The following is a 24,027-nucleotide window of genomic DNA, read 5'->3' on the forward strand; positions in this document are numbered from 1 at the left end:
AGTGTGTGTATGGAAATCCATTTCAATTTAATCACTTTTTGACAGCATCACTTTTGATTAAGCAAAATGTTTCATACAATGTTTGTCCATTTAAGAAGTGGTCAGAAAGGGACATTTTGGACCTGAATGCCAAAACCTTCAAAAGATAAAGGTGCTCAAAGTTGACCCATTTTGCATACCCCACTCTCCTTTACAATTTTACGACCCCTCTCACCACAGCAGTGTCAGAAGAGGTCGGGGGATAGTGCATAGAAAAGGCCTGGTGCAGAGGGAGGGGGTTCAACTGTGTTCTCTGTCCCCAGAGACAGGGCAACGTCATGACACTGCCATGTTTGTAGTCCATAATATGCTGCCGTGTTTGTAGTCCATTCCCCTCTCAAAGGAAGATGTGGAAGATCAGTGACTTGAGGCTTCTACTGTTGGGAATGTTCTGGACGGAGTACTTGATGGCTTTGTAGAACCTAGGACACGTTCCCAGGTGAGAGAGTGGCGAACGTCGCACTGTCCGGCGGTTGTTATGCATTGTCCAGAACCCGATGGAGTAACGGGATAACACCTCGATGCTGACGGTGTGTTGCCCGGGCGACCACTGGGTCAGTCTGACGACTGTAACCATGGAGCCAAAGCCGCAGGAGTGACAAGTCACGCCACGAAACACAGACTCCTCGGGACATAGCGACACGCCTCTCTCCCACGATATACCTCCATCTTCCCCCCCCTCTCCCATGTCACCTAGGTTACACAGGGCCACAAGACACACACCCTCCAGAGGCTGGTTGCTTTTAAAACCCAGCAGGATTCCGACCAGCCTAGGGACCGCCCCCAAACGCAACAACTGCTCCTGTTGACACCCTGAGAGAGAGAGAGATATGTGTAAGAAAGGTTAGGTTAAGGGCTTAGACTTGAAGCGTTAGAGATAAGGCTGTGGTCGAGGGTTAGGGGTCAGTGGTTAGCGATGACTCACGGCTCTCGTAGCAGATACGAGCGATAGCGCGGCCAGCGTGTATCAGCAGCTCCTGATCCCTGGAGAGCAGCACAGACAGCAGAGCAGATGACACCCCTGTCTCACCACACCTCTCCCTGATCACCGCTGATGGAGAAAGAAGCAGTGAATGACAACCATGAGAGGCAGAGCGAGAGGCAGAAAGAGGCAGAGAGAGAGAGAGGCAGAGAGAGAGAGGCAGAGAGAGAGAGAGAGAGAGGCAAAGAAAGAGAGAGGCAGAGAGAGAGAGAGGCAGAGAGAGAGAGAGGCAGAGCGAGAGAGGCAGAGAGAGAGACTTACTTTCTCTGGCCAGTTCTGACACCAGTTTAGCAGTCATTAAAGTAAGCGGTCCTCTCCTCCTAAGGGCTTGAGCCAGAGTAGGTAATACACCACTCACTGCCACCTGTTCCGCAGCCCCACGCTCTACACACCACACACACAAACAGATTAAATGCACAGCATCATATTAACAAGCGCAATATACACTGTTTACTGTATTCTCCCTCCATTTACCTACAAGCCATCCAGGCATGCATGTGAATACTGTGTGTACGTGACTGTGTGAATACTGTGTGTGCCATGTAAACTCAGCAAAAAAAGAAACGTCCCTTTTTCAGGACCCTGTCTTTCAAAGATAATTTATACAAATCCAAATAAATTCACAGATCTTCATTGTAAAGGGTTTAAACATTGTTTCCCAAGCTTGTTCAATGAACCATAAACAATTAATGAACATGCACCTGTGGAACGGTCAGGAGATGCACTGCAGTACTTAATGCAGCTGGTGGCCACACCAGATACTGACTGTTACTTTCGATGTTGACCCCCCTTTGTTCAGGGACACATTATTCCATTTCTGTTAGTCACATGTCGGTGGAACTTGTTCAGTTTATGTCTCAGTTGTTGAATCTTGTTAAGTTCATACAAATATTTACACATGTTAAGTTTGCTGAAAAAAAAGCAGTTGACTGTGAGAGGACGTTTCTTTTTTTGCTGAGTTTATGTACATTGTGCATGGTTTGTTTACGAGTGTGTGAGTTTAATCCAGGCAGGTTAATCAACCCTGTGACCTTTTCTCCTCTCTCTCCCGCTTCGTCTCTCTTTCTCCCTCCCTCCCTCTCTCTCAGACACAAATGGCTTAGCGACTGTTTGTCCAATTGGTCACGCATCCAACTCTCCCGCTCTCAACCCCTTCCTTCCTTCTCTCCCTTGTTCCTCACTTGTTACCACAAATTTCTCTTCTTAAAATGTGATTTTAAACCTAACCTTAACCCTAAACTGAAAAACACACTGCTAACCCTAACCTAAAATAAGACCAAAAAGCTCATTTTGGTGTTCATGAATTTCTACGATATTTTGACTTTGTGGCTGTGGTAACTAATGGAAACCCTCCCTCCCATCCTGTTTAACAATGGCTTGGCTACTGTACATAATATAATTTTGGAGAAGAGACAAAATCGAAGTTCTCCCTTGAAGGAAAGGCCACGTTTTTGTGTAATTTTTGGTTTTGTTGGCAGGTAGTGTCCTCTTTGCTGTGGTCATATGTGTGTGTGTGTGTGTGACTCACGTTTTTCCTGTATGACAGTAAGTACTGTTTCCAGGTGAGGTCGGAGTGCATCCTCGATGAGATCAGTGCTGACCACAATGGCATCTAATGCATTAGTAAGAGGGTCTGAGAGGGTGAGAGAGAGAGATGATTGAATATGAATACTTCCTGTACCAGTTCGCTTGTTACGATCTCCCTATAACCATATTACAGCATTGGTTAATACGTTTGGCTATGGGCTGGGAGACCTGGTACAGTAAAATGATGGTGAGCTCTGGCATCGTTTTCATCCCACTTCAAGTACTGATTTGAAATTAATAACATTGTACCACATATACATGACAGCGCTATAGACACCACAAGCAAACGTTGCAGACATGAATCGGACTCATGGCCTGGTGATGAGGTACCCCCGCCCGCGACTTCAAAATCAGTTTCACCTTCAGCCCAGGAGGGAATTACCTCTTGGTTTAACGGTCAAGACGTTGGTTTCTCCCATTGGAGACCCGGGTTCAGATCCCCGCCTGTGACACATACAACACGTACCCTACTGAGTAGTATAAACATAAGTGACCATGTCAGTGTATACTTAAGCAATAAGGTACGAGGGTTGTGGCATATGGCCATTATACCACAGCTAAGGGCTGTATCCAGGCACTCCGCTTTTCGTTGTGCAAAAGAACAGCTCTTAGCCGTGGTATATTGGCCACTGGTGTCACTGGTTACCAACGTAATTTAGCAGTAAAAAATAAACCTTTAGTCATACCCCAGGGCTCGAAGCACCCAGTTTATAATGTACTGATAAAGAAGTGTCCATAGCAACAGCATCAGGTCACATAGTATCTCCTCTCCCGTGGCACGCTGCACACACTGGCGCCATGCTACTGTTCATATCAAATGGAGCGATATCCGTGGTGTAATGCTCAGTGCTCAATAGTATGTTTAGGTAGGTAGGTGTGTGGCTCAGTCCAACACAGCGTAGTGTCCATCTTCACACACCAAACTTAAAAAGAAAATGCAATTCTACTCAACAATCGCGCATACCAACATTAATCACTCACCTTTGGGTACCACTGGCAGTAGTCGACCGGAGTCACTGGTCGGCCGCAGTCTATCCATGTGTGTGTTGTGGGTGTGTATGCGTGCATATGTGTCAGTATAGACTCCCATCCGGCCTTTTTGTTGCAGTCGTTTCTCAAATCTTCTGTCAGCCAAACAATGTTCTCTGCACTTCCCCTCTCCTCCTTTCCCCTTTTCTTATCCGTATCTCTTCGCCAGCTTTCTGGAACATCTGTCTGTTGCTGTTTCAGACACCGTCTTCTCCTTTCTTTCTACCTCGTCTCTCTTCCTCACTGTCCATTTCTCTATGATAAGCTCAGCAAGCCCCGAATCCATTTATTTCCTTCTTGCTTTTTATGTTACATATTCCGTACTCCCGCTCTTTCAGGCGTGTTTCTTTCTCTCCTACTTTTACTCCTGTGCTCTCCCTCCCTCCCTCCCTCCTTCTCTACACTAATACAGAGTAAATCCTAATTCCCTGCAAAGCTGCTCTCCCTCGGTCACTCCCTCCCTTTCACCCGCTGTGTTGGCAGGTAGTACAGTACCACAGTAAACATATCCTTACAACCTAGCGGTCAAACAGGGACATGGTTCCAATCGTTTTTCTACCCATAATTCTTCTATGGGATTTTAGAAACACTTACAATTCCTTGTATCAATATATTTGCCTGTATTTACCCTCGTCAAATGAAATGCTGATTAGCTGCTAATGTGGCTTTCATAAAGAACTACAAATGCCATGATGATCTGGACGAGGCTGCCAAATCGAAGCAAAATTAAACATCTCTGGATTAACTATCTAAAGTTAGCTAAATGTTGTAATGAATAAATTGGCAACATTTCTTTAAATTGACAATTCTGAACTGTCTTGTGCAAGTTCTAAATTGACACAATACCTGTTAGCAAAGGTGTCAGCTAGAGAAGAGGTGCAGGACTTGGCAGGGATTTATAGTCTTGCATTATGTCTACTTTGATGTTAATTAGCAATTTTGAATCAGAGCCGAATATATTGAATAAAGTCAACCTTGTCCAAAAGAGATTTACGTGGTTATCAAAACGCCATGCCAGGGTAAGCCTACATGAAACACAGCCCTTATTTTAGGCATTTCTAAAATCCCCTTTGGGAACAATGAATGGTAGAAAAAGGATTGGAACCATTTCCCTGTTTGACCGCCAGTTTTATGGGGCTTGATAGGCCCTTGGCTTGGTTGACTCGACCGATTTACATTTGGCTGACTGAGCAAGGTGTTTCACTAATCCTTGTAGTGAGGATTTCTTACTGCGTAATTCTTTAGAATGCAGGACGATTTGTAGATCAGTGGTTCTGCACAGCATCTTGCTCAAACAATTTTAAAGTAGTACATTTCCTTATTTGTGTTTTGAAAAAAAGCTTAAGGCTAATAATGCTCTGATCATTGTCTGATCGCTCCCAACCCATAGGAATGCCCACCCAGTTTACTTTAAAATGGTGGAAGCCCTCTACAGGTAAATAACTCCCCTACTGCAAGCAGTGAGAACAGCAGGAAAGAGTGATCTATGATCCTGCCTGTCCAGATGGGAGGAAGGTTTATCTCATGCGTTAAATACTTTAAGATTTCTGCAGCATCTGTTTATCTAACTTGAGGTTTAGCCTTTATAGTCCAATGAGTGTGTGTTTATACAGCCAGAGGCTGACTGTTAGTAATTAATCAATGAGTGACAGGAATATTAGGGTTTTATGGTTACTGTCTGGTTGTCTTTAGTTTATAGATAAACATTCCACATTTTCTTTAGATGTACATGTTTTTTTTATATGTAGTGAAAAAGCAATTAACCCTCCCAATTTAACTTTTGCTGTTCTAAAATGGATGTACAGCCTTCGACGGCTATGATTGAAGCTTAGGCTCGCAGGCAGTTTTTGGCCTTGCATGCTGTTGGATTTGTTGATTTTAAATGTGTAATAAACCCAACCTTTCTAACCATCAATATGATAATCTAACTAATTAGACAGGCATGTCAGTCTGTTAGCGCTTCATCAAACTCAGAACCAGATTGCCACTGTGTCTTAGTTTCAATCTCAGGCCTGTTGTTACGCACAATAACCTTTTGATGGTTGGATTTAAACACACGCTAAATCAGACATAGGAAACTCTGAAATTTGGTTGAACGCGGCACGTGTACAACTACAATCGAGTGGGACATTACTGACTTTCCTAGTTCGGACTAGCACGTGAACGAGGCAAGTCAGAGACATGTTCAAGTCTTCTGTGGAAGCAACGTTTTATTTATAATTGTAAACAAAACAGAAGTAACCAAGAGCTAAAAAGTATAAAGACATGCCTATGTGAAACATTTACCAAACCACGTCAATTTACAGAGTAGAAAGTCTGCACTAGGCTACACATATATTTTCTGCCTCAATGGCAATGTCCATGCTAAAACGGGTTATATCCATCTAGTCCACCACCTATCTCTACGTTTGAGGCAGAGCTCCTCGCTCCCTAAAATCTCTCTGAATGTACTAAAACACCCAACCGCCAAAACAGTGAGATAGAGACATCAACTAGCTTCAGCAACTCTATAGAAAAGTATTCTCAAACTCCACTGCATGTGCAGGATTTTGGTCCATCCCTGCTCTAACACCCCTGATTCTACTAATTGTCTGTTCATCAAGACCTTGATTATCTGAATCAGGTGTTAGCAGTAGCTCTTCAGGACCAGAGTCAGAGAACCCTGATCTAGGCTTGGCTCTCTCTACACAAAGGAATCACCATGCTTTGGAAAATTACAACTTTAATATAAAGTTGTCCCAATAGTCAATGTAAATATATTACAGTAATTTACAATTTAGTCAATGTGTTCCAAGGCACTTAAACGCTTTTGCCTCTTATATCCTTCTTCCATTTCTCTGTCCTCACATCACTGAGTGCTAAGTCCACTTCCCAAATCAACACTTGGCCCCTACCCCCTAGGTATAATAATGGCATCGGAGGAGATGGCTGCCGTTTTACGGGCTCCTAACCAATTGTGCTATTTTGTGTGTTATTTTCACATTGTTTGTAACTTATTTTGTACATAATGTTGCTGCTACCGTATCTTATGACCGAAAAGAGCTTCTGGACATCAGAAATGCGATTACTTACCTCGAACTGGACAAAGATATTTTCTTTAATGAGTCCGACGCGAAGGATATACTGTTTCTCCGAGACCAGGCCCAAATCCCTGTCATTCTCGTGAAGAAAAGACTGAAATACAGGGGGCGGAGATCGGTTCTATTGGCCAACGTGCAATCACTGAAAAATAAACTGGATGATCTCCGTTCGAGACTGTCCTACCAACGGGACATTAAAAACTAAATAGCTTATGTTTCACTGAGTCGTTCAGCAACGACGACACGGATAATATACATTTGGCTGGGTTTTCCGTGCCTCGGCAGGACAGAACAGCTACGTCTGGTAAGACGAGGGATGGGTGTGTGTGTCTATTTGTCAATAACAGCTGGTGTGCGATGTCTAATATTAAGGAAGTCCGAGGTATTGCTTGCTTTGCTTGAGGTAGAGTACCTCATGAGAAGCTGTAGACCATACTATTTACCAAGAGAGTTTATCTATATTTTTCGTAGCAGTCCATTTACCAACACAAACCGATGCTGGCACTAAGACTGCAATCAACGAGCTGTATAAGGTCTAAGCAAACAAGAAAATGCTCATGCAGAAGAGGCGTTCCTCGTGGCCAGACTTTAATGCAGGCACATTTTATACCGTTTAACCTCATTTTACCTCACCTAATTTCTACCAGCATGTCACATGTGCAACCAGTGGCAAAAAAATATTCTTGACCACCTCTACTCCACACACAGAGATGCATACAAAGCTCGCCCTCCATTTGGCAAATCTCACTATAATTCTATCCTACTGATTCCTGCTTACAAGCAAAAACTAAACGCAGGAATTACCAGTGACTCGATCAATACGGAAGTGGTCAGATGATGCGGATGCTACGCTACAGGACTGTTTTGCTAGCACAGACTGGAATATGTTCGGGGATTCATCCAATGGCATTGAGGAGTATACCACCTCAGTGACTGGCTTCATCAATAACTGCATCGACGACATCGTCTTAACAGTGACCATATGTACATATCCCAACCAGAAGCCATGGATTACAGGCAACATCCGCAACGAGCTAAAGGCTAGAGCTGCTGCTTTTAAGGAGCGGGACACTTATAAGAAATCCCGCTATGCCGTCAGACAAACTATTAAAAACAGGCAAAGCATCAATACAGGACTAAGAATGAATCCTACTACACCGGCTCTGACGCTCGTCGGGTGTAGCAGGGCTTGCAAACTATTACGGACTACAAAAGGGAAACCCAGCCACAAACTGCCCAGTGACACGAGCCTACCAGACAAGCTAAATGCCTTTTTTTTGGTATTTAGTATTTTATTAGGATCCCCATTAGCTGTTGCAAAAGCAGCAGCTACTCTTCCTGGGGTCCACACAAAACATAATACAGAATGGCATAATATAGAACATCAATAGAAAACAGCAGCTCAAGGACAGAACTACAGTGGGGGGAAAGTATTTGATCCCCTGCTGATTTTGTACGTTTGCCCACTTACAAAGAAATGATCAGTCTATAATTTTAATGATAGGTTTATTTGAACAGTGAGAGACAGAATAACAACAAAAAAATCCAGAAAAACACGTCAAAAATGTTATAAAATGATTTGCATTTTAAAGAGGGAAATAAGTATTTGATCCCTCTGCTTAACATGACTTAGTACTTGGTGGAAAAACCCTTGTTGGCAATCACAGAGGTCAGACGTTTCTTGTAGTTGGCCACCAGGTTTGCACACATCTCAGGAGGGATTTTGTCCCACTCCTCTTTGCAGATCTTCTCCAAGTCATTAAGGTTTCGAGGCTGACGTTTGGCAACTCGAACCTTCAGCTCCCTCCACAGATTTTCTATGGGATTAAGGTCTGGAGACTGGCTAGGCCACTCCAGAACCTTAATGTGCTTCTTCTTGAGCCACTCCTTTGTTGCCTTGGCTGTGTGTTTTGGGTCATTGTCATGCTGGAAAACCCATCCACGACCCATTTTCAATGCCCTGGCTGAGGGAAGGATGTTCTCAACCAAGATTTGATGGTACATGGCCCCATCCATCGTCCCTTTGATGCGGTGAAGTTGTCCTGTCCCCTTAGCAGAAAAACACCACCAAAGCATAATGTTTCCACCTCCATGTTTGACAGTGGAGATGGTGTTCTTGGGGTATTAGGCAGCATTCCTCCTCCAAACACAGCGAGTTGAGTTGATGCCAAAGAGCTCCATTTTGGTCTCATCTGACCCCAACACTTTCACCAGTTGTCCTCAATCATTCAGATGTTCATTGGCAAACTTCAGACGGGCATGTATATGTATTCTTGAGCAGGGGGACCTTGCGGGCGCTGCAGGATTTCAGTCCTTCACGGCGTAGTGTGTTACCAATTGTTTTCTTGGTGACTATGGTCCCAGCTGCCTTGAGATCATTGGCAAGATCCTCCCGTGTAGTTCTGGGCTGATTCCTCACCTTCTCATGATCATTGCAACCCCACGAGGTGAGATCTTGCATGGAGCCCCAGGCCGAGGGATATTGACAGTTATTTTGTGTTTCTTCCATTTGCGAATAATCGCACCAAATGTTGTCACCTTCTCACCAAGCTGCTTGGCGATGGTCTTGTAGCCCATTACAGGCTTGTGTAGGTCTACAATCTTGTCCCTGACATCCTTGGAGAGCTCTTTAGTCTTGGCCATGGTGGAGAGTTTGGAATCTGATTGATTGATTGCTTCTGTGGACAGGTGTCTTTTTTACAAGTAACAAGCTGCGGTTAGGAGCACTCCCTTTAAGAGTGTGCTCCTAATCTCAGCTCGTTACCTGTATAAAAGACACCTGGGAGCCAGAAATCTTTCTGATTGAGAGGGGGTCAAATACTTATTTCCCTCATTAAAATGTAATCAATTTATAACATTTTTTATATGCGTTTTTCTGGATATTTTTGTTGTTATTCTGTCTCTCACTGTTCAAATAAACCTACCATTAAAATTATAGACTGATCCTTTATCAGTGGGCAAACGTACAAAATCAGCAGGGGATCAAATACTACTCCCTCCCCCCCCACTGTACATACATATTTTTAAAGTCACATGTAGCCTACATATCAATGCATACACACAAACTATCTAGGTCAAATAGGGGCGAGGCGTTGTGCCGCAAGGTGTTGCTTTATCTGTTTTTTTAAAACCAGATATGCTGTTTATTTGAGCAATATAAGAAGGAAGGAAGTTCCATGCAATAAGGGCTCTATATAATATCAGATGTTTTCTTGAATTTGTTCTGGATTTGGGGACTGTGAAAAGACCTCTGGTGGAATGTCTGGTGGGACAAGTGTGTGTGTCAGAGCTGTGTGTAAGTTGACTATGCAACAATTTGGGATTTCAACACATTAATGTTTCTTATAAAAATAAGAAGTGATGCAGTCAGTCTCTCCTCAACTCTTAACCAAGAGAGACTGGCATGCATAGTATTTATATCAGCCCTCTGAATACAATTAAGAGCAAAACGTGCCGCTCTGTTCTGGGCCAGCTGCAGCTTAACTAGGTCTTTCCTTGCAGCACTGGAACACACGACTGGACAATAATCAAGATTAGACAAAACTAGAGCCCGCAGAACTTGCTTTTTGAAGTGTGGTGTCAAAAAAGCAGAGCATCTTTATTACGGCTAGACCTCTCCCCATCTTTACAACCATTGAATCTATATGTTTTGACCATGACAGTTAACAATCTAAGGTAACGGCAAGTAATTTAGTCTCCTAAACTGGTTCAACAGTCACACCATTCATTACCAGATTCAGCTGAGGTCTAGCACTTAAGGAATTATTTGTACCAAATACAATGCTTTTAGTTTTAGAGATGTTCAGGACCAGTTTATTACTGGCCACCTATTCCAAAACATACTGCAACTCTTTAAGGGTTTCAGTGACTTCATTACCTGTGGTTGCTGATGCGCATACAGTTGAATCATCAAAAGAGTAGAGGGCCTAGAGAGCTGCCCTGCGGTACACCACATGCTCGCTTTGAGGCAAGCAACACTGAAGCATGCATGAGAGCACCAGCTGTTCCAGACGACTGTGTGATCAAACTCTCCGTAGCCAATGTGAGCAAGATCTTTAAGACAAGGACAACATTCACAGATTACCAGGACGTGTACTCAGAGCATGCGCGGACCAACTGGTAAGTGTTTTCACTGACATTTTCAACCTCTACCTGACCAAGTCTGTAATACCTGCATGTTTCAAGCAGACCAGCATAGTCCCTGTGTCCAAGAAAGCGAAGGTAACCTTCCTAAATGACTACTGCCCTGTAGCACTCACATCAGTAGCCATGAAGTGCTAGGAAAGTCTTGTCATGGCTCACATCAACACCATCATCCTGGAAACCCTAGATCCACTCCAATTCGGATACCACCCCAACAGATCCACAGATGACGCAATCTCAATCGCACTCCACACTGCCCTTTCCCACCTGAACAAAAGGAACTCCTGTGAGGATGCTGTTCTACTCTACTTCAACGTGATCATGACAAAAGGAGCTGATCGTGGACTACAGGAAAAGAATGGCCGAACACACCCCCATTCACATCGACAGGGCCGTAGTGGAGCGGGTCGAGAGTTTGAAGTCCCTTGGTGTCTACATCACCGGCAAACTATCATGGTCCAACCACACCAAGACAGTCGTGAAGAGGGCACGACAACACCTTTTTCCCCTCAGGAGAGTGAAAATATTTGGCATGGGTCCCATTATCCTCAAAAAGTCCTAGAGCTGCACCATTGAGAGCATCCTGACCGGTTGCATCACCGCCTGGCATGGTAACTGCTCGGCATCCAACCGTAAGGCGCTACAGAGGGTAGTACGTACGGCCCAGTACATCACTGGGGCCAAGCTTCCTGCCATCCAGGACCTAAATACTACGCGGTGTCAGAGGAAGGCCCAAAAAATTGTCAAAGACTCTAGTCTCCCAAGTCATAGACTGTTCTCTCTGCTACCACACGGCAAGCAGTACCGGAGCGCCAAGTCTAGGTCCAAAAGGCTCCTTAACAGCTTCTACCCCAAGCCATAAGACTGCTGAACAATTAACCAAATGGCCAACAAGACTATTTACATTGACCCCCCCTCGACTAACCTGTACCCCCGCACATTGACCAAGTGCTGGTACCCCCTGTACATAGCATTGTTATTTTATTGTGTTACATTTAATTTTTTAGTTTATTTTGTAAATATTTTCTTAACTCTTTCTTGAACTGCATTGTTGGTTAAGGGCCTGTAAGTAAGCATTTCAAGGTAAGGTCTACACCTGTTGTATTCGGCGCATGTGACAAATAGAATTTGATTTGCTATACCTATCCAATTGCTTTGACCTATTCAATCCCCTCATATCTAGGCCTACACAAGTGTAGGAGCCAGAAATTGTTTCTGGAACGAGGCTGTGTTTCTGTTGGCGCAACTGTTTGGGTTTCCTTTCTACTGGAGTTTGCAGCTGCACATTCTCTAACTTTTCAATTAGTTTGTGAACATCCAGCTGCAGTTTCCTTCTGTGTTGACAGGAGTTCTCTCTTTGGTCATCTTTGCATTCCCCTCTTCCTCGGTATCCATGGCAACGTGTGGGGAGGGGTTTAGCTTAACCTTCTTACCCCTCCCCTTCTCCTGAGCCGCTTCCTGTTTCCTGTCTGAGGCCCCTGAAGCGGCTCTCTTCCTGTAAGATCCCCTGGGGACAAGCTGGACGCCTCGACCCTTCTGCTGTTTCAGTGGTTTCTTAGGGAGCTGGGTGTCTGTCTGGGTCCCGTTCTGGGTCTCTTGGCAGCACAGCAGGGGCTGGGTTTGAGTCCCGTTGTTGTGGGGCTGGGCTATCACATAGAGCCGTTTCAAGGGGGGTAAGGAGGTGAATGGGCCCACGGGCGTCGGAATGGTGATAACAGGGGGTTTGACAAGGGATACGGAAGTCTGAAGGGCCGGGGAAGGCCTAGTTTTGACAGCCGTCCTAGTGGGAGTTTGGTGTGAAGGCATGGTGTTTACTAGACAGGCGATTAGCTGCACCTGGTAGTCAATGAGGGTAGAGATGATGTCGAAGGCGGCGTCCATCCCGCCCGTGCTCATACCGTGGGTCACGTTGTCCATCAGACGACTGTTAGCTGGGTCCCTGAAACACAGTCTCATCTCCTCTAGCTGGGCTCTGAGAGGGGTGGGGGAGGAGTGAGAGGACTAATTAACAAACTGACAAATAGGAAAAGATTAAAACGATGACGGATACATCATTCTCCTATCTATGGGACATATTCAGAAGTTAAGATGCTTTGAAATACCAGTAGTAACTGGTATTGATGAATGGATGACCTTGGATCCAACAGACAGTATACATCTATGAGAGCTTACTTGATATCGATGATCTTGGACCAGTGCTGCACAGGGTTGGTCTCTTCTATGAGCTGCTTGGCCATGTTGGTGAAGTTGAGGTGTTTGATAGCTAGGGACTTCATGTCACTACACAGCATTGTGGTGTCGCCTGAAGGAACACACACACGTTACAGAAGTTGAGGTAATCATTTTAGGTAGCTAGGGACATGCCACTACCCATCGTTCTTGTGTCACCTGGAGAAAATCTCTCTCTCCCCCTTACCCTCGGTGAGCCTGGTGAAGGCACTGGTGATATAGGCAGGGGTCTCGACAGGGGAGATTCCAGCCTTAATCAGGTTTTTCACCAATCTGTTCTTGCTGTCTAGGTCTGCCGAGTTCTTCCCAGTGTACATCAGCAATGTCCTCACTGACATCTTCTCTGGCGCATCCATCCTCCTCAGCACCTATCAATCAATGGGTAAATATCAATAATTTAAATGACCATTGAACAGTCTCAGATCCCAAAGTGTACCTTTAAAATTAAATTAAAACAATATATACACTGAACAAAAATATAAAACGCAACATGTAAAGTGTTGATCCCATGTTTCATGAGCTGAAATAAAAGATCTCAGAAATGTTCCATACGCACAAAAAGCTAATTTCTCTCAAATGTTGTGCACAAATTTCTCTTTTGCCAAGATAATCCATCCACCTGACAGGTGTGGCATATCAAGAAGCTGATTAAACAGCATGATCGTTACACAGGTGCGCCTTGTGCTGGGGACAATAAAAGGCCACTCTAAAATGTGCAGTTTTGTCGCACAATACCACAGATATCTCAAGTTGAGGGAGCGTGCAATTGGCATGCTGACTACAGAAATGTCCACCAGAGCTGTTGCATTAAGAATTTAATGTTAATTTCTCTACCATACGCCGCCTCCAATACCGTTATAGAGAATTTGGCAGTACATCCAACTGGCCTCACAACCGCAGTCCACATGTAACCACGCCAGCCCAGGACCTCCACATCCGGCTTCTTCACCTGCAGGATCGTCTGAGACCAGCCACCAGGACAGCTGATGAAACTGAGGAGTATTTCTGTATGTAATAAAGCCCATTTGTATGGAAAATCATATTCTGATTGGCTGGGCCTAGCTCCCCAGTGGGTGGGTCTCTGCCCTCCCAGGCCAATCCATGGCTGAGCCCCTGCCCAGTCATGTGAAATCGATAGATTAGGTCCTAATCAATTTATTTCAATTGACTGATTTCCTTACATGAACTGTAACTTTATTTTATAAAAACTTTTTTAGCCCCTTTTCTCCCCAATTTCCTAATATCCAATTCGTAGTTGCAATCTTGTCCCATCGCTGCAACTCCCGTATGGACTCAGAAGAGGCGAAGGTCCAGAGTCATGAGTCCTCTGAAACACAACCCTGCCAAGCCGCACTGCTTCTTGACACAATACTCGCTTAACCCGGAAGCCAGGAAACGCCGTACAACTGGCGACCGTGTCAGCATGCATGCGCCTGGACCGCCACAGGAGCACTAGAGCGCCGGCCAAACCCTCCCCTAACCCGGACAACGCTGGGCCAATTGTGCGCCAACTTATGGGTCCCCCGGTGGCGGCCGGCTGCAACACAGTCCGGGATCGAACCCGGTCTGTAGTGACGCCTCAAGCACGGCGATGCAGTGCCTTAGACCACTGCGCCACTTGGGAGGCCTAAATAGTTGAAATTGTTGCGTTTATATTTTTGTTCAGTATATGATATTTACTATTACCTCTTCTTTGTGGACCAGGTATGGCTGCGGTGCAGGTCTCACATCTCCGTGTTGCAGCATAGAGACCACCTCTGCCACGACGGTAGGGGTCTGAGTCTGGGCATCAGCCTTGGTTGGGGCTGCACCCCTGGCTGTCGGAGGCTGGTATTGGAAGTGAACCATCTTCCTAGTCTGCCTTGGAGCATTAGGAGGGTCTGTTCTCCCTACTGCAGGCTGGGTTTGGGCTTTGACACTGGCTACAATCTGGGATTGAACTGTGACCCCAGTTGGAGTCTTGATCTGGGACTGTCCTGGCACTTTAAGTGGGTCTATTTTCCCAGCTGTAGTTTGGGGTTGAGTCGTGATCCTGGCTGTAGTTTGGGGTTGGGTCCTGACCCCAGCAGCATTCTGGGGCTGAGCTACTACGTAGATGTGTTTCCTAGTGCCTGGTACCTGGGTTTGCGTCGAGCCCCGAGCGGAGAAAGGTTGGGATACAATAAAGATGTGTTTTGTGGATGGGACTGGAGTCAGTGTTTGGGTTGCATCTGCAGCGGGAGTCTGAATCTGGATTTGTGGCTCTTTAGGAGCCCGCCGGGGCATGGGTACTACGTAGATGCGCTTCTTGGGGACACCGACTGATGTTTGAGAGTGGGTCACGACCACAACTGGAGTCGGGACCTGGGAAGGCCCTGGCAGGTGGGAGGGAAGTAAAAGCATTTAAATCCACAGTAACTGTGTTGTTTTCTGACAACATGTACTTTGCAATTTGTTTCAAATTTCAGTATTCATTCGTTTATTAAAGTGGATTCAGCCAGCACCTCCAAGTTCATGCTAAATGCTCTGCCTTTTCTCTAGTCACAAAAATACAAGTCGAGAGAACCATATATCTACCGGCTCTCTAAAAAGTCGGGTTAACAACTATTCCCTGTGGACATTTGTATCAAATTTTGAGTGGTTGAAGGACTAACTGCTCAGACAACTGGTAGAGTAAGTTCAAATGTCATTTTAGTCAACATTTTGGCTTCTAAGGAAAACTTTGACAATTTTGCAGGGATAAGTTTCAGACTTTACATCAAGCATTGAAATGTGTTTTCAAAAGTCTGATTAATAAGGCAACCTTAAATTCATGCTTCAGACAATGTATAGGTTAGCCATCTACATACCTGCATATTTCTCTGCATCCTTGGTCAGATGGATTATATCCTTCCCCTCAGGGTTTCTGTTCCCTGCAATTAAATGAGAGAAGTCCTTAGTCACCAGCAAAGCAGGGATTCTTATCAATCCTGGTTTTGGAGATGTGTACACATTTCATTATTGTCCAGTACTAACACATTAAATCATTAGTTGATACTAGTTTGTCAGGTCAGGTGTGTTATTGGCAGTGCACAGTTAAAATGTAAATGTGCAACCCTTATGGGTTCCTAGAACGAGGGAAGCGTTGCAAGTCAATGCATACACCTAATCAACTGGTGAAATCGTTTTTGAACGGTCTCCCAAGTCAGAAACTCTGGCATCTTTCTAGAACTGACATTCCGACCTGAAGATCACTGACATCATGGTTTGACCTCATTTTTTCGAAGTTCACAAGCCGCGTTCAAAACAACTCCATGTCAAATCATGAAGTCTGTGATCTTCAGGTCAGAAAGTCTGCTCTCCAGAAAAAGGCCAGAGCTCCCGAGTTTGAATTCTGAGTAGGATGACCGTTCAAATTGATTTTTCCCAGTCAAAGCTTGTTTTTTTTCTTCAGTTCCAAGTTGTTTTGAAAGCACTGAAGTCTGAGATTTCCCAGTTCCCAGTTGTTTTGAACGCGGCAACAGTTGTCTTGAAAGCGCCATCCTTTTCTCTCTCCTCCTGCTCTGTCTGTAACGGTCCAGACATATCAAAGATTTTTATAACTAACCCAAGATAGACCACAGCCTGTCGTTTCCAATGAGAGCAAATTAACCATAGTAGGTAGAACAAGCAAGGGGGTGGGCAGACCCAAGCACAAGCCAGTGAGATCTTATGGGCGCATTCTAGAATTATTTGCATATTTCCGTTATGAAACCCTGTGAAGTGCGTAATAACTCAATTCGTCCTTGCAATCCTAAACAACGCACTTTTTTAGAAACTTCGGTAAAGTCTACAAAACTTTGTCAACTCTGTTCATAACAGATTTTAGTTTTGGGAACAGAAAACTGTAATGATATCTAATGTTTAATTGATGAGAAAATGATCTGAATGTCAGCCAAAATCCATCTCACTCCATCTCCTCCCACTGCCGGCCACTGGGCTTCCTTTCATCAGCATTTGGAAACGCCAACCGGATGCTTAAGATTTATACATCCGGTGAAACATCTGGATCATTGTTCAAGCTGTGATATCATCATCATACCCAACTAGCTAGCTAATTAGCGACAACATCATGCTAATAGGCAATAACTAGCATACAGCTAACACATAAATGCATGCATTTGAAATGCAAACAGTCACAAACTCGTTCATTTTCTGACTGGCTAGCAAAGCGAAGCAAAGCAAGTATCACAAACTAGCTATCGCTTGTTAGCTAGCTTGTTAGCTACTTTGCTAGTACTACAGTTAACTAGCAAACAGATTGTAACGTTAGCTAACAAACACTTTGTGAAATGTAAATAGTTACGTTAATATTTACTAAATAATATCCATGCACTCCCAATCGCTAGTAAGTTTATGCGAAGGTGAAATAATTTAGCAAGCTACCTGAGGGCTCCATGTTGATGATGCGCTATAAAATAACGTTGATGTGCGGCCAAAAATATCTGCCGTCTGATTGGTTTGACGCGGAAAATAATAGTGCACATTGATTGGCTTGAATCTACAACGACCCAATCATATCTCTTCAAAGTGAATATAAATGTCGCGTTCACAACAACTTCCAACTCCGGAACTCGGAAATCTCTGAAAAAACTTCGTAAATGTACATATTACCTCGACTAACCGGTGCCTCCGCACATTGACTCTGTACCGGTACCACCTGTATATAGCCTCGCTGTAGTTATTTTACCGTTGCTCTTTAATTATTTGTTACTTTTATTTATATATATTTTTTTACGTTTATTTTTTTTTTAACTGCATTGTTGGTTAAGGGCTTGTATAAGCATTTCAGTGTACACCTGTTATATTCAGGCATGCGACAAATAACATTGGGCATCTTGGTGCTTTCAAGACAACTGTGGTCAGAAAGATGCCCGAGTACCCAGTTAGCTGCTTCATAAAAATAAAAAAAATGGATTTCACCTTTATTTAACCAGGCAAGTCAGTTAAGAACAAATTCTTATTTTCGATGACGGCCTAGAAACAGTGGGTTAACTGCCTTGTTCACTGGCAGAACGACAGATTTGTACCTTGTCAGTTCGGGGATTTGAACTTGCAACCTTGCGGTTCTAGTCCAACATTCTAACCACTAGGCTACGCTGCCACCCAAATGAGGTTAAGGTTAGGAAAAGGGTTAGCTAAAATGCTACAGTTGTTAATAACTGTTATCCCAGACAACTAGATGGAGCAGTACTGGTAGCCACAACCGTACAAACCACCAGTATCATAACACCGCCTTGCCCGTATGTCAAGCACGTGGAGTTATGACTTAAGATTCCAAGGTTTCACATGAAAAACATTTTTGTTGTCGTGATAAAAACACATGATGTACTTTATCTGCCTTCTCAATGAAAATTACTTTGAAAAGATGCACCATGTTTCTGAATGATGCTGCCTTGTTGACAATATGACCGGGCGGCACAGATTACTATTCAATTTGAGATGGGCACTCCTTCCTTATCGCTTTTTCCCAGTCACGTCACAGGCCACCCCGGTTCAGCTTAGTCAAACTCCCTCAGTGAAATAGATCAGAAACTATGCCATTGATTCTGTCAGAAATAAAGAAATTCATGCTGGTTAATAAAATGAAAGCTTTAATACAAGTATTTCAGCAATCCAGGTTTCAATATAAACATACAATCATTGACAAAGTACTGGCATGATGTGTTCCCCATGTTACAATCATGGAGATTGAGAGGGCTATAACTAGTCCACTCATGATATAAATTTAACAGAGCTATCAAATACCAGATGAGTAGGTGGAATGAAGGGATTGCCTTAACCAAAGACCAGAATTAAGACTAATTTCTACATTGTAGGTTTTTCAATATAATCAGTTATCTTTGGATTGACTTGAATTCCACTTCAACAAAGCTGCGTTCATCACCTCTGTGCTAACTGACAAAAAAAACTAAATTCAACTGATTGAATTTATCAGTAGGCAAGAGCTGCAACACTCAAAAACAAAACTCTAAACCAGAATGCTGTGACATCACTGAATGCCTCCCTCTCAGTGTTTGGGGTTCTGTGGGCCAGAGCAGAGTTGCGTCTAAACATCACAACGTTCCACAATGTTCCACAACGTTACTAAGACAGTTCTGCTCCCAGCTTCCCCATGGGAAAATATTAAGCAAAGTCCGATTCCCGCGTTAAGCATTGTTTGTTCAACCGTTAAACGTCTTCAGATCTGCCCTGTGGCATTGAGCCCGCTGGAGATAGTCTCGTAACCAACAGAGACGAGTGTGAGAACACTGCTCTCCACATCCTCCGGCTGACAATGCTCTTGATCCTGCTGCTGGGTTGTATCCATGGCAACACCAACTGGAGCTCCAGACTCCTGCAGCCGCATCTTCTTCCTGCCTCTGCCCCTCCCTTTGCCCTTCCCTGACCCTTTGTCTTGACCTTTAACCCCGCCCAACGACCGGTGCGGTTTGTCGTTGCCGGTGTCTCGGGGCTTGCGGTGGCGGCGGCGGATGCGTCTCATTGGAGGGCCGGTGTCGACGGGATCGGTTGCCGCAGCACCGGACAGGATGCGAATTTGTTTGTCAATCACCATGGTAATCATGTCGAGGGCGGCGTCGAGCATCCCGAGGCCCAAGCCATGAGTCACGTTGTCGAACGACGCACTGTTGACCGGGTCACGAAAACACTTTCTCATCGCCTCCAGGTGGCTCCTATCGCAGAACAAAGGTGTGTTAGGGTCTGTCTCACATAGTTAACTCGTGATTACACCGTGCTGTAACCACACTAACCTGGTTTCTATGACCTTGGACCAGTGTTGGACAGTGTTGGTCTCTGGAATAAGCTGCTTTGCCATGTTGCCAAAGTCTATGTAGTCATGGGCAAAGTCCTTCATGTCATTACACAGGGCTTTGGTGTCACCTGGAAAACACAACAATCTATAAAGCACGAGAGATGCTCACACACACACACACACACACACACGCACAGACGCTTACCCTCTGTGAGCTTGGAAAAGGAAGAGGACACAGAAGTAGTAGTACCAGGTGTAAGGCCCAGTATATTTAGAGACTCCTGCAGGGTTTTCTTGCTGGCCGGGCCACGGCTGACCCTGGTGTAGGCTGCTAGCGAACGCAGAGACATCTTCTCTGGAGCCTCCAGACGACGCTTGATCTCGTCATAGGGTATCAGGTACTTACCTAGGACCAGAGGAACAACAGACACATTGTGTTGAGTTTTCTACTTATTCCACACTACAGCAGGTGAGGCTAACCTTCCACCTGGAGAGCTACTGGGTGTGCAGGGTTTTGCTCCAGCACTGGTCCTGAGAATCAGCTGATTAGTAGAACCAGGTGTGTTCGAGCAGTATTTTTTTTATTTTCAATTTAACCTTAATTTAACTAGGCAAGTCAGTTAAGAAAATATTCTTATTTACAATGACAGCCTACCCCGGACGACGCTGGGCCAATTGTGCACCCCCCTATGGGACTCCCCATCACACTCCCCATCATGTGATACAGCCTGGATTCGAACCAGTGACTGTAGTGACGCCTCTTGCACTGAGATGCAGTGCCTTAGACCGCTGCGCCACTCAGGAGCCCAAGAACATCCTGCAGGAAGAGAGGTCTCCAGTAGGAGGGGCCACACCTGGCCTGATTCCCTCCATCTCTGGCTGTGGTACTTACGGGCCTTGGAACTCTTCATGTTGGGGTCCAAGAGAGACGACACCTCTGCAAACGGAACATGGGGTACGTGGTTGTGGTTCGGAGCGGCAACCTGGGTCTGGGACATGTCCTCTGCCGGGATCTGAATCTGGGCTTGCATCTGGTTCACGTCCCCCATTCGCTGCTGGCCCTGACCCTGTCCATCCCCCAGCACCATGGAGGGGAGGTTGGATAACCCTTGTAACCCTGTCAGCCCCCCAACCATCATCTGCTGCGGCCCCCCATGCCCGACAGAGTTGGTCTGTTCTGAGGACACTTGGAAGATGCCCATGACAGGTTTAACCACTCTGAACACCATGTTGCCCTGGGAGTCCACCCCCGCCAGGCTGGGATTTGATTCCATCTGCTCTGATGTCACTTCCTCTTCAATTCCTGGGTGACTGTTTTGGAGTGCGGAAGAGTTTCTCCTGAACCTTTCTGTATTTGTCGCAGCGTCCGGGGTAGGATGAGAATGAGCTTACACACTGCTCTAAGGTCAGTTATGGGTAAAGTCTATAGGACAGAAAAAAAAACAGACATCAAACTGTAGTCTACAGATTAATAGTCATCATTAATAAGTCATTACAATAATAAAAAAATAGATTCCCCAAGTACCTCACATCCAGACTAGGGTTGTTGTTTTTATGAATCTCTGTCTCATCGAGTCGCTATGCAGTCGATGCATCAAAAATGTGAATTCTTAAACCTTACGTTAGCTCGCCATTTTTTGTTTGCTGAAATCCATACCTTTTAAAACGTTAATAAAATACAACGACAGACTGTTTCCTTGTTGATTTTCAATTGGCAAGTGCCGAGTTGCCATCTTAGAGGAACAGCAATGAGAAAGCAGTCGGTGGTTGTTTTTGAATAACGGTTTATTAAAAAGTATGTATTTCAGGAAACAAAGGCACGCAGATGAGAAACATAGGTACATAATAAGAGTTTAAGAATTTTCACTTTCGAAGTATCGACTGCACAGCGGGTCAGAGGTTCGTTTCAAAAACTCTAGTCTGTGCCCAACTCGTGAATCATCATGGAGTTGAGGTACTCAACTACCAATTAAATAAATCATTCCCACCAGTCGCAGATATTTATCCTCTTTCCCACCCTCTCCAATTCAGCAATGTATATTACTTATATTTAAGATTCTATTCTGGTAAATAATGAATGTCTATAACATTTGTATGACATACTGTGGGCTCGTAATAAGAACGATTTATCGTCATGCAAAAAAACAACATTAGGAGTTTTGACGTCACATTCTAAATCGCCCTCTGTTGGTCACCCACGCGCACACCGGAGGCGCTCCGGCCGGACGTCGCTAGCAAGCTAGGTATCTTCTATTTGGCAAGGACACCTGCTTCCTATGTAAATCCGACACAGTGCATTCATTAAAAGCATGTAGCTAGCTACTCAGATGATAGATTGGGCCCAATAAAGTTTGTTATAACTCCACAGTAACTGCTACCGTTGCAAGTTACCCGAACCGCAGTCGCAATTCTGTTTAGTGAAAAGTAAACCGTCAAAATTCGCTATTTTCGTCTAAATCTAAACATGGCTGGCTAGGCCTCAAAGGGAAAGGTTGCGCCTTTGATAAGGCCCAACCGAAATTATAATATAACACATTCAGAACAGGTTGCGCAACATTTTCGCGCAAACCTTCACTGCAGTGCAACTAGTGAGGGTTTTCCGACTCACCACTTTACTGTTTGCGTTTTCCTAACGGCCAGCTGATCCTAGAACGGTGCGTGTGGAGACAGTAGACATTTTCCTTCTTCTCCAGACCTGCTTCGGCGGGTTGCAAATCAGCTCTAGATCTTATTCTTCTTCTTTGATGAGGTTTAACGGTGGTTGGCATCCAATAAAGGTTGCATTACCGCCACCTACTAGACTGGAGAATAACTCCCTTATACTTTGCTTGAAAAAATACATGAATATGCAAATACCCTACCATCTAACACAACACTCACAATATATATACATATATTCAGTACCAGTCAAAAGTTTGGACACACCTACTCATTCAAGGGATTTTCTTTATTTGTACTATGTTCTACATTGTAGAATAACAGTGAAGACATCAAAACTATGAAATAACACATATGGAATCATATAGTAACCAAAAAATTGTTCAACAAATGAAAATATATTTTATATTTGAGATTCTTCAAAGTAGCCACCCTTTGCCTGATGACAGCTTTGCGCACTCTTGGCATTCTCTCAACCAGCTTCACCTGGAATGCTTTTCCAACAGTCTTGAAGGAGTTCCCACATATGCTGAGCACTTGTTGGCTGCTTTTCCTTCACTCTGCGGTCCAACTCATCCCAAACCATCTCATTTGGTTTGAGGTTGGGTGATTGTTGAGGCCAGGTCATCTGATGCAGCACTCTATCACTCTCATTATTGGTCAAATAGCCCTTACACAGTCCGGAGGTGTGTTGGGTCATTGTCCTGTTGAAAAACAAATTATAGTCCTACTAAGCCCAAACCAGATGGGATGGGGTATAGCTGCAGAATGCTGTGGTAGCCATGCTGGTTAAGTGTGCCTTGAATTCTAAATAAATCACAGACAGTGTCACCAGCAAAGCACCCCCACGCCGTCACACCTCCTCCTCCGTTCTTCACGGTGGGAACCACACATGCAGAGATCACCCATTCACCTACTCTGCGTCTCACAAAGACACAGTGGTTGGAACCAAAAATCTCAAATTTGGACTCATCAGACCAAAGAACACCGGTCTAATGTCCATTGCTTGTGTTTCTTGGCCCAAGCAAGTCTCTTTTTCTTATTGGTGTCCTTTAGTAGTGGTTTCTTTGCAGCAATTCGACCATGAAGGCCAGATTCTCGCAGTCTCCCCCGAACAGTTGATGTTGAGATGTGTCTGTTACTTGAACTCTGTGAAGCATTTATTTGGGCTGCAATTTCTGAGGCTGGTAACTCTAATGAACTTATCCTCTGCAGTAGAGGTAATTTTGGGTCGTCCTTTCCTGTTGCGGTCCTCATGAGAGCCAGTTTCATCAAAGCGCTTGATGGTTTTTGCGACTGCACTTGAAGAAACGTTCAAAATTCTAGAAATGTTCCGCATTGACTGACCTTCATGTCTTAAAGTAATGATGGGCTGTCCTTTCTCTTTGCTTATTTGAGCTGTTCTTGCCATAATATGGACTTGGTCTTTTACCAAATAGGGCTATCTTCTGTATACCACCCCTACCTTGTCACAACACAACTGATTGGCTCAAACACATTAAGAAGAAAATAAATTCCACAAATTAACT

General features: G+C 44.5%; 3 protein-coding genes across 7 annotated transcripts; all 3 read right to left on the minus strand.

Annotated features, from left to right (window-relative positions):
• Nucleotides 1–222: 222 nt before the first annotated feature.
• Nucleotides 223–4,215, minus strand: si:dkey-21e13.3 (rap1 GTPase-GDP dissociation stimulator 1). Of its 4 annotated transcripts, none has more exons than XM_029704287.1 (6): nt 3,590–4,215; nt 2,991–3,052; nt 2,550–2,654; nt 1,283–1,405; nt 965–1,090; nt 223–852 (listed from the first exon to the last, which is right to left on the minus strand). In XM_029704287.1, exons 2-6 carry the CDS (start codon nt 3,025–3,027, stop codon nt 377–379), a joined length of 867 nt encoding a protein of 288 aa, XP_029560147.1. In that variant the 5' UTR covers nt 3,028–3,052; nt 3,590–4,215; the 3' UTR covers nt 223–376. The 4 variants fall into 4 exon arrangements, with proteins under 4 accessions (XP_029560147.1, XP_029560136.1, XP_029560119.1 ...); XM_029704276.1 differs by having other exon boundaries at nt 2,991–3,078; XM_029704259.1 differs by lacking the exon at nt 2,991–3,052.
• Nucleotides 4,216–11,895: 7,680 nt separating this feature from the next.
• Nucleotides 11,896–17,529, minus strand: LOC115156702 (uncharacterized). The gene is made up of 6 exons (XM_029704301.1): nt 17,473–17,529; nt 15,918–15,980; nt 14,776–15,443; nt 13,277–13,457; nt 13,033–13,162; nt 11,896–12,832 (listed from the first exon to the last, which is right to left on the minus strand). The coding sequence occupies exons 1-6, from the start codon at nt 17,483–17,485 to the stop codon at nt 12,163–12,165; spliced, it is 1,725 nt and encodes a 574-aa protein (XP_029560161.1). The 5' UTR covers nt 17,486–17,529; the 3' UTR covers nt 11,896–12,162.
• Nucleotides 17,530–18,660: 1,131 nt separating this feature from the next.
• On the minus strand, nt 18,661–22,577 carry LOC115156708 (uncharacterized). Of its 2 annotated transcripts, none has more exons than XM_029704313.1 (5): nt 22,449–22,577; nt 20,733–21,263; nt 20,046–20,246; nt 19,839–19,968; nt 18,661–19,760 (listed from the first exon to the last, which is right to left on the minus strand). In XM_029704313.1, the coding sequence occupies exons 2-5, from the start codon at nt 21,112–21,114 to the stop codon at nt 19,268–19,270; spliced, it is 1,206 nt and encodes a 401-aa protein (XP_029560173.1). In that variant the 5' UTR covers nt 21,115–21,263; nt 22,449–22,577; the 3' UTR covers nt 18,661–19,267. The 2 variants fall into 2 exon arrangements, with proteins under 2 accessions (XP_029560173.1, XP_029560182.1); XM_029704322.1 differs by lacking the exon at nt 22,449–22,577 and adding an exon at nt 22,010–22,381.
• Nucleotides 22,578–24,027: the final 1,450 nt, after the last annotated feature.

This window comes from Salmo trutta, chromosome 2 (assembly GCF_901001165.1).
Source record: "Salmo trutta chromosome 2, fSalTru1.1, whole genome shotgun sequence".
NCBI classification, from domain to species: Eukaryota; Metazoa; Chordata; class Actinopteri; order Salmoniformes; family Salmonidae; genus Salmo; species Salmo trutta.

Bases quoted from the DNA above. Each gene is read 5' to 3' on its own strand.
- si:dkey-21e13.3 (XM_029704259.1), bottom strand. From the start codon at position 3,698: ATGGGAGTCTATACTGACACATATGCACGCATACACACCCACAACACA. The intron at 1,091-1,282 runs GTAAGTCTCTCT...TTTCTCCATCAG, and splicing joins GTCAGAACTGGCCAGAGAAA to CGGTGATCAGGGAGAGGTGT. The intron at 853-964 runs GTGAGTCATCGC...TCTCTCTCTCAG, and splicing joins TCGTATCTGCTACGAGAGCC to GGTGTCAACAGGAGCAGTTG.
- LOC115156702 (XM_029704301.1), bottom strand. The intron at 15,444-15,917 runs GTATGTAGATGG...CCCACCTGCCAG, and splicing joins GGATGCAGAGAAATATGCAG to GGCCTTCCCAGGTCCCGACT. The intron at 12,833-13,032 runs GTAAGCTCTCAT...CACCCCTCTCAG, and splicing joins TCCAAGATCATCGATATCAA to AGCCCAGCTAGAGGAGATGA.
- LOC115156708 (XM_029704313.1), bottom strand. From the start codon at position 21,114: ATGGAATCAAATCCCAGCCTGGCGGGGGTGGACTCCCAGGGCAACATG. The intron at 20,247-20,732 runs GTAAGTACCACA...CTCTGGTCCTAG, and splicing joins CATGAAGAGTTCCAAGGCCC to GTAAGTACCTGATACCCTAT. The intron at 19,761-19,838 runs GTTAGTGTGGTT...GTTCTGCGATAG, and splicing joins TCCAAGGTCATAGAAACCAG to GAGCCACCTGGAGGCGATGA.